Source organism: Salmo salar, chromosome 17 (assembly GCF_965601325.2).
Source record: "Salmo salar chromosome 17, fSalSal1, whole genome shotgun sequence".
Lineage (NCBI taxonomy): Eukaryota > Metazoa > Chordata > Actinopteri > Salmoniformes > Salmonidae > Salmo > Salmo salar.
Genome location: NC_138307.1, coordinates 79,185,329 through 79,194,118, shown reverse-complemented (window position 1 = coordinate 79,194,118; position 8,790 = coordinate 79,185,329). Strand labels below are relative to the sequence as shown.

Sequence of the window (8,790 nt, the reverse complement as noted above, 5' to 3'; positions counted from 1 at the left end):
AACAAACAATACTTTTAACTTCTACCGTTCTACTCTTTGGAATTCAGCTAGTGGATCTACATGTGGGTTCCAAACAGCACCCTGTTCCCTATGGGCCCTGGTCAAACAGCACCCTGTTCCCTATGGGGCCCTGGTCAAACATCACCCTGTTCCCTATGGGCCCTGGTCAAACAGCACCCTGTTCCCTATGGGCCCTGGTCAAACATCACCCTGTTCCCTATGGGCCCTGGTCAAACAGCACCCTGTTCCCTATGGGCCCTGGTCAAACAGCACCCTGTTCCCTATGGGCCCTGGTCAAACAGCACTCTGTTCCCTATGGGCCCTGGTCAAACATCACCCTGTTCCCTATGGGCCCTGGTCAAACAGCACCCTGTTCCCTATGGGCCCTGGTCAAACAGCACCCTGTTCCCTATGGGGCCCTGGTCAAACAGCACCCTGTTCCCTATGGGGCCCTGGTCAAACAGCACCCTGTTCCCTATGGGCCCTGGTCAAACAGCACCCTGTTCCCTATGGGCCCTGGTCAAACAGCACCCTGTTCCCTATGGGGCCCTGGTCAAACATCACCCTGTTCCCTATGGGCCCTGGTCAAACAGCACCCTGTTCCCTATGGGCCCTGGTCAAACAGCACCCTGTTCCCTATGGGCCCTGGTCAAACAGCACCCTGTTCCCTATGGGCCCTGGTCAAACAGCACCCTGTTCCCTATGGGCCCTGGTCAAACAGCACCCTGTTCCCTATGGGCCCTGGTCAAACAGCACCCTGTTCCCTATGGGGCCCTGGTCAAACAGCACCCTGTTCCCTATGGGCCCTGGTCAAACAGCACTCTGTTCCCTATGGGCCCTGGTCAAACAGCACCCTGTTCCCTATGGGCCCTGGTCAAACAGCACCCTGTTCCCTATGGGCCCTGGTCAAACAGCACCCTGTTCCCTATGGGCCCTGGTCAAACAGCACCCTGTTCCCTATGGGGCCTGGTCAAACAGCACCCTGTTCCCTATGGGCCCTGGTCAAACAGCACCCTGTTCCCTATGGGCCCTGGTCAAACAGCACCCTGTTCCCTATGGGGCCTGGTCAAACAGCACCCTGTTCCCTATGGGCCCTGGTCAAACAGCACCCTGTTCCCTATGGGCCCTGGTCAAACAGCACCCTGTTGCCTATGGGCCCTGGTCAAACAGCACCCTGTTCCCTATGGGGCCTGGTCAAACATCACCCTGTTCCCTATGGGCCCTGGTCAAACAGCACCCTGTTCCCTATGGGCCCTGGTCAAACAGCACCCTGTTCCCTATGGGCCCTGGTCAAACAGCACCCTGTTCCCTATGGGCCCTGGTCAAACAGCACCCTGTTCCCTATGGGCCCTGGTCAAACAGCACCCTGTTGCCTATGGGCCCTGGTCAAACATCACCCTGTTCCCTATGGGGCCCTGGTCAAACAGCACCCTGTTCCCTATGGGCCCTGGTCAAACAGCACCCTGTTCCCTATGGGGCCCTGGTCAAACAGCACCCTGTTCCCTATGGGGCCCTGGTCAAACAGCACCCTGTTCCCTATGGGGCCCTGGTCAAACAGCACCCTGTTCCCTATGGGGCCCTGGTCAAACAGCACCGCCCAGGGCCCTGGTCCGCCCCTGCCCTATGGGGCCCTGGTCAAACAGCACCCTGTTCCCTATGGGGCCCTGGTCAAACAGCACCCTGTTCCCTATGGGCCCTGGTCAAACAGCACCCTGTTCCCTATGGGGCCCTGGCCGCCCGTCCAGGGGCCCGGCAACAGCACCCTGTTCCCTATGGGGCCCTGGTCAAACAGCACCCTGTTCCCTATGGGGCCCTGGTCAAACAGCACCCTGTTCCCTATGGGCCCTGGTCAAACAGCACCCTGTTCCCTATGGGCCCTGGTCAAACAGCACCCTGTTGCCTATAGGCCCTGGTCAAATATAACTGTATTCCTTATGGGCCCTGGTCAAAAGCACCCTATTCCCTATGGGCCCTGGTCAAAAGTAGTGCACTATAAAGGGAGCAGGTTTCCATTTGGGATGCATGGTTACCACTAGGGCCTACACAGCTTCCCACCTCCCTGGTTGGTATTTGAGGAAATCACTGTGTTGGTGAGTGGTGTTTGAGTGGAGTATTGGTCACCTGGGAAGTTCTGAAATTACAGTCCCACACCACAGACTCTCTCTACAGGGCTGAGTATGTCTAGCACTGCTGGCCCACGGCCCTGTCTCCGTCCCAAATGGAAACCTATTCCCTTTATAATGCACTACTTTTGACCAGGGCCCATTGACAGGGGACACGATAGGGTCAAAACTAGTGAACTATATAGGGAATAGGGAGACATTTGGAACACAACCCCAGGATACCTGATACAATAACTGGGAAGATGGATGAGACAAACTGACGGAGATTCAAATAGAGAGGAAATGGTCCCAGAAGTCTTTCAGTTTCTCCACGTCCTGTCTCCTGTTGTCTATAAGCACCCTTAGTATTTTATTTAACTAGGCGAGTCAGTTAAGAACAAATTCTTATTTACAATGACGGCCTACCCTGGCCAAACCTGGAAGACGCTGGGCCAATTGTGTGTCGCCCTATGGGACTCCCAATCAGGGCCAGATGTGATGCCTCTAGCACTGCGATGCAGTGCCTTAGACCGCTGCGCCACTAGGGGGCCCCACAGTAGATTTACTCCCAGGGGTCTCTCTGTTTCTCCATGCCCTGTCTCCTGTTGTCTACAGTATATACACCCTTAGTACCCTCAGTAGAATTACTCCCAGGAGTCTCTCTGTTTCTCCATGTCCTGTCTCCTGTTGTCTACAGTATATACACCCTTAGTACCCTCAGTAGAATTACTCCCAGGAGTCTCTCTGTTTCTCCATGCCCTGTCTCCTGTTGTCTACAGTATATACACCCTTAGTACCCTCAGTAGAATTACTCCCAGGAGTCTCTCTGTTTCTTCATGTCCTGTCTATCTCCATGTATGTCTCCCTATCCTCTCCCTCTGTCCTCTGATGTCCATTTAGGATGGATGTGGATTCCCATTCTAAGCAGGAATCCAAGGCGTTTTTGGGACTATATGTTGAGTATGAAGCATGCAAACAAAACATAACAGAGACATTGTAGATGTACACATGAAAACAAAGACAGACATATAGGAGATAAAGATCATGAATGTTGTCTTGAGAAACAACTTTATACATATTGTAGACACATCTTGAGACATCATACATTATAGATGGGCTATAATAGGCTACTGTATTCCCCCAGCTAACAGCAATAACAGCAGCATCCATCCCAACTAGCCGGAGACCAGAATAGAGTGGTTCAGCAGGAAGAGGTAGAGGAGAGGAGGTGGAGAGACAGTCAGCAAGTCAGTCAGTCAGAAATAGGAGCAGTCAGTAAGTCAGGCTGGAAGAAAAGGCCAAAGTTAGGTCAGTTAGTCAGTAAGTCAGGCTGGAAGAACTCCCGAGTGGTGCAGCGGTCTAAGACACTGCATTGCAGTGCTAGAGGTGTCACTACAGACCCGGGTTCGATCCCGGACTGTGTCACAGCAAGCCGTGACCGGGAGACCCATGAGGCGGCGCACAATTGGCCCAGCGTGGTCCGGGTTAGGGGAGGGTTCTGCCGGCTGGGATGTCCATGTCCGAATGGGCTCTAGCAACTCCTTGTGGTGGGCCAAGCGCATGCACACTGACTGCCGTCGCCAACTCTACAGTGTTTCCTCCGACACGTTGGTGCGGCTGGCTTCCAGGTTAAGCGAGCGGTGTGTCGAGAAGCAGTGCGGCTTGGCGGGTCGTGTTTCGGAGGACACATGGCTCTGGACCTTCGCCTCTCCCGAGTCCGTGAGAGACTTGCAGTGATGAGACAAGACTGTAATTATCAATTGGATACCAGGAAATTGAGGGAGAAAAATGGGTAAAATTACAGAAGAGGCCACAGCAGAACCAGTCAGTCAGAGAGAACAACAGCAGAACCAGTCAGTCAGAGAGAACAACAGCAGAACCAGTCAGTCAGAGAGGAGAACAACAGTAGAACCAGTCAGTCAGAGAGGAGAACAACAGTAGAACCAGTCAGTCAGAGAGGAGAACAACAGTAGAACCAGTCAGTCAGAGAGGAGAACAGTAGAACCAGTCAGTCAGAGAGGAGAACAACAGTAGAACCAGTCAGTCAGAGAGGAGAACAACAGTAGAACCAGTCAGTCAGAGAGGAGAACAACAGCAGAACCAGTCAGTCAGAGAGGAGAACAACAGCAGAACCAGTCAGTCAGAGAGGAGAACAACAGCAGAACCAGTCAGTCAGAGAGGAGAACAACAGCAGAACCAGTCAGTCAGAGAGGAGAACAACAGCAGAACCAGTCAGTCAGAGAGGAGAACAACAGCAGAACCAGTCAGTCAGAGAGGAGAACAACAGCAGAACCAGTCAGTCAGAGAGGAGAACAACAGTAGAACCAGTCAGTCAGAGAGGAGAACAACAGTAGAACCAGTCAGTCAGAGAGGAGAACAACAGCAGAACCAGTCAGTCAGAGAGGAGAACAACAGCAGAACCAGTCAGTCAGAGAGGAGAACAACAGTAGAACCAGTCAGTCAGAGAGGAGAACAACAGTAGAACCAGTCAGTCAGAGAGGAGAACAACAGCAGAACCAGTCAGTCAGAGAGGAGAACAACAGTAGAACCAGTCAGTCAGGTATCAAGAAGATGCCACATTTTAACTAGCCAGTCAGGCAGAAAGACAACGATAACCGTCTGTAAGTCAGGCTGGAAGAAGAGGCCACAGCAGAACCAGTCAGTCAGGCAAAGAGAACAGGTTAAATAAGCATCAGTCAGTCCTTCAAGCAGGCAGACCAGAGGAGCGGTCAGTCAGTCAAGCAGAGAATAATACCATTACAGGCCATATTATAACCAGTCAGTCAGTCAGTCAGTCAGTCAGACAGACAGACAGACAGACAGACAGACAGACAGAAGAGGCCATGGTTGAACCAGTCAGACAAGCAGGGAGAAAAGGCCACGGCAGAACCAGTCAGTCAGTCAGCCGAAGAGGAAGAGGCCAAGCTCCATTAGAACCTGCAGTAGAACCAGTTCTTACCCGCTCAACACCCCCAACACCAAGTTAAGCACAAAAAATGACCCTATGATGATTAGCGTGACAAAATAGAGCCAGGGCCAGCCACTCCCTACAGCGTCGTTGACCTGGGAAGAGATGGGAGAGAGGAGGCAGGGGAGAGTTAATGTCCCTTCAACAATAGTTAATGTCCCTTCAACACACACAGAGAGAGCAACAACAGTTAATGTCCCTTCAACACACACAGAGCAACAACAGTTAATGTCCCTTCAACACACACAGAGCAACAACAGTTAATGTCCCTTCAACACAGAGCAACAAGACTCCACTGGACCTGCCTGTGTGTAATGGAGTAACATTTACATTTTAGTCATTTAGCAGATGCTCTTATCCAGAGCAACTTACAGTAGTGAATGCATACATTTCATACATTTTTTTTTTTTAGATATATATTTTTTGTTCTGGCTCCCCGTGGGAATCAAACCCACAACCCTGGCGTTGCACACACCATGCTGGCATTGCAAACACCATGCTCTACCAACTGAGCCACAGGGAAGGTTGTAACCCTTGTCTGAGACCTCAAGACCTGATTGCCTACCTAGGCTAAAGCAGTGATGTAAAGTACTTCAGTAAAAATACTTTCAAGTTCTACTTAAGTAGTTTTTGGGGGTTTCTGTACTTTACTATTTATATTTTTGGCAACTTTTACTTTTACTTCACTACATTCCTAAAGAAAATAATGTACTTTTTACTCCATACATTTTCCCTGACACCTAAAAGTACTCGTTACATTTTGAATGCTCAGCAGGACAGGAAAATGGTCCAATTCACACACTTATCAAGAGAACATCCCTGGTTATCGGCTGCCTCTGATCTGGTGGACTCACTAAACACACATGCTTTGTTGTAAATGATGTCTGAGTGTTGGAATGTGCCCCTGGCTATCCGTAAATTAAAAAACAAGAAAATGGTGCCGTCTGGTTTCCTTAATATGAGTAATTTTAAATACTTTATACTTTTACTTTTGATACTTAAGTATATTTTAGCAATTACACTTGCTTTTGATAATTCAGTATATTTAAAACCAAATACTTTTAGACTTTTTACTCAAGTAGTATGTTACTGGGTGACTTTCACTGTTACTTGAGTCATTTTCTATTAAGGTATCTTTACTTTTACTCAAGTATGACAATTGCATACTTTTTCCACCACTGGGCTTAAGCTCAGTGGGCTAACACAATATTATGGCCCACAGATGAACCAAGTTAGTCCCAATGTGTTACACCTCACAGACCACCCCATAATAACCTTAGTTCCTGCTTAGTTACCAGGAAGATTTCAATTCCAACACTCCTCAGATATTTTTTTTATCAGACTTGTATTGTTTCTACACTCTTAGAAAAAAGGGTTCCAAAAGGGTTTTTCAGCTGTCCCCATACTGTAGGTCAGGAGAACCCTTTTGGGTTGTAGGTAGAACCCTTTTTGGTTTCAGTCAGAACCCTTTGTGGAAGGGCTCTACATTGAACCCAAAAGGGTATTTCAAAGGGTTCTCCTATGGGGACAGACGAATAACCCTTTTAGGTTCAAGATGGCACCTTTATTTCTAAGAGTGTACCTCTAAATCAACCTGAGTCTAAATCATTTATCAGTGCGTTTCTCGGCTGTGTGTGTGTAAGTCTTATACTTGGCAACATGACTCAGTGTTGGGTAAAACCAGAAAACGGGGACCACCTGCAGAAGTGAGCTTTATGCTGCAGAAACAAAGCCAGTGGGTTTTAAATGGGGGATAAAAGGTTTTTAAGTGAGTAGGAGCGCCCCGGGGGGGATGCCTGGGTTGAACCACACAGAGGAGAAGAGAAAAGGTTTATCTACAGTACTGACTTCTCCCACTGTAGTGATGAATGGGGGGAGGAGAGAGAGAGAAGGAGAAAGGAGAGAGAAAAGGAGAGAGAAAGGAGAGGGGAAAGAGAGGACAGAGAGGAGAGAGAGAGAAGGGGGAGAAAGGAGAGAGAGAGAAAAGGTCCTGCTCTCTCTCTCTGTGATCTGTGAACACTGTGCGACTCTCCTGTGGAAACACCAGCATGCGTTGAGAGGTTGTGACATCACGTCACCCCCGGCAACCACTCAGGACATATTACCATAAAGCGGACAGACAGGTGGTTGGGTTTACCATACGGCCGGTACGACACATGTCAACGCACACGTCAACCTATCTACACACACACACACACACACACACACACACACAACACACACACACACACACACCGTTTCTACCTGATACTGGGCATTACATTCCCAGAATACTCCTCTCCTCCTCCTCCTTTCTTCACTTCCTCCTCCTCCTCTTCCTCTCCCTACCTAATCCCTTGCATTGACCCGCTCCTGAACCTGTCCCTTGAGGCTTCTCTAAAGATGCATATCAACCTACCTTTCCACTGTGACTAGAGCCTAAGGTAACATGTCAGACCCTCTGTCGACCAGTCACAGGTGACTGAAGCCTTGTGGAGACTTTCACTGAAATGACTGAAGCCTTGTGGAGACTTTCACTGAAATGACTGAAGCCTTGTGGAGACTTTCACTGAAATGACTGAATGGATTTTGGACGGAGTTTTTTCTATTCTGAATTCTGATTTGGTAGGGTTTGGAATGTCTATGTTAATTAAGCAAGCATATGCTGGCTTCGTTTGAACGGCAGATTAGTTTTTCCAGATTTTTTCCAGTTTTTCCTCTCCCCTCCTTTCTGAGTGTCTCCCCCCCTCTCCCCTCCTTTCTGAGTGTCTCCCCCCCTCTCCCCTCCTTTCGGAGCCTCCCTCTCCCCTCCTTTCTGAGTGTCTCCCCCCTCTCCCCTCCTTTCTGAGTGTCTCCCCCCCTCTCCCCTCCTTTCTGAGTGTCTCCCCCCTCTCCCCTCCTTTCTGAGTGTCTCCCCCCCTCTCCCGTCCTTTCTGAGTGTCTCCCCCCTCTCCCCTCCTTTCTGTCTCCCCCTCTCCCCTCCTTTCTGAGTGTCTCCCCCCCTCTCCCCTCCTTTCTGTCTCCCCCCTCTCCCCTCCTTTCTGAGTGTGTCCCCCCTCTCCCCTCCTTTCTGAGTGTCTCCCCCCCTCTCCCCTCCTTTCTGAGTGTCTCCCCCCCTCTCCCCTCCGTTCTATCTCCCCCCTCTCCCCTCCTTTCTGAGTGTCTCCCCCCTCTCCCCTCCGTTCTGTCTCCCCCCTCTCCCCTCCGTTCTGAGTGTCTCCCCCCTCTCCCCTCCTTTCTGAGTGTCTCCCCCCTCTCCCCTCCGTTCTGTCTCCCCCCTCTCCCCTCCTTTCTGAGTGTCTCCCCCCTCTCCCCTCCTTTCTGAGTGTCTCCCCCCTCTCCCCTCCTTTCTGAGTGTCTCCCCCCCTCTCCCCTCCTTTCTGTCTCCCCCCTCTCCCCTCCTTTCTGAGTGTCTCCCCCCCTCTCCCCTCCGTTCTGTCTCCCCCCTCTCCCCTCCTTTCTGAGTGTCTCCCCCCACTCCCCTCCTTTCTGAGTGTCTCCCCCCTCTCCCGTCCTTTCTGAGTGTCTCCCCCCCTCTCCCCTCCTTTCTGAGTGTCTCCCCCCTCTCCCCTCCTTTCTGAGTGTCTCCCCCCTCTCCCCTCCTTTCTGAGTGTCTCCCCCCTCTCCCCTCCTTTCTGAGTGTCTCCCCCCTCTCCCCTCCTTTCTGAGTGTCTCCTCCCCTCTCCCCTCCTTTCTGAGTGTCTCCCCCCTCTCCCCTCCTTTCTGAGTGTCTCCCCCCTC

General features: G+C 50.9%; 1 protein-coding gene across 1 annotated transcript in view; it reads right to left on the bottom strand.

Moving 5' to 3' along the window:
- LOC145861343 (voltage-dependent L-type calcium channel subunit alpha-1C) overlaps positions 1–7,228 on the bottom strand; it is a 67,319-nt gene extending 60,091 nt beyond the window's left edge. Inside the window, exons 1-2 of the mRNA XM_082963350.1 lie at positions 7,208–7,228; positions 5,062–5,165 (exon numbers count right to left, since the gene is read on the bottom strand). Coding sequence (XP_082819476.1) covers positions 5,062–5,165; positions 7,208–7,228 — 125 coding nt within the window. The remainder of the gene's footprint in view (positions 1–5,061; positions 5,166–7,207) is intronic.
- Positions 7,229–8,790: the final 1,562 nt, after the last annotated feature.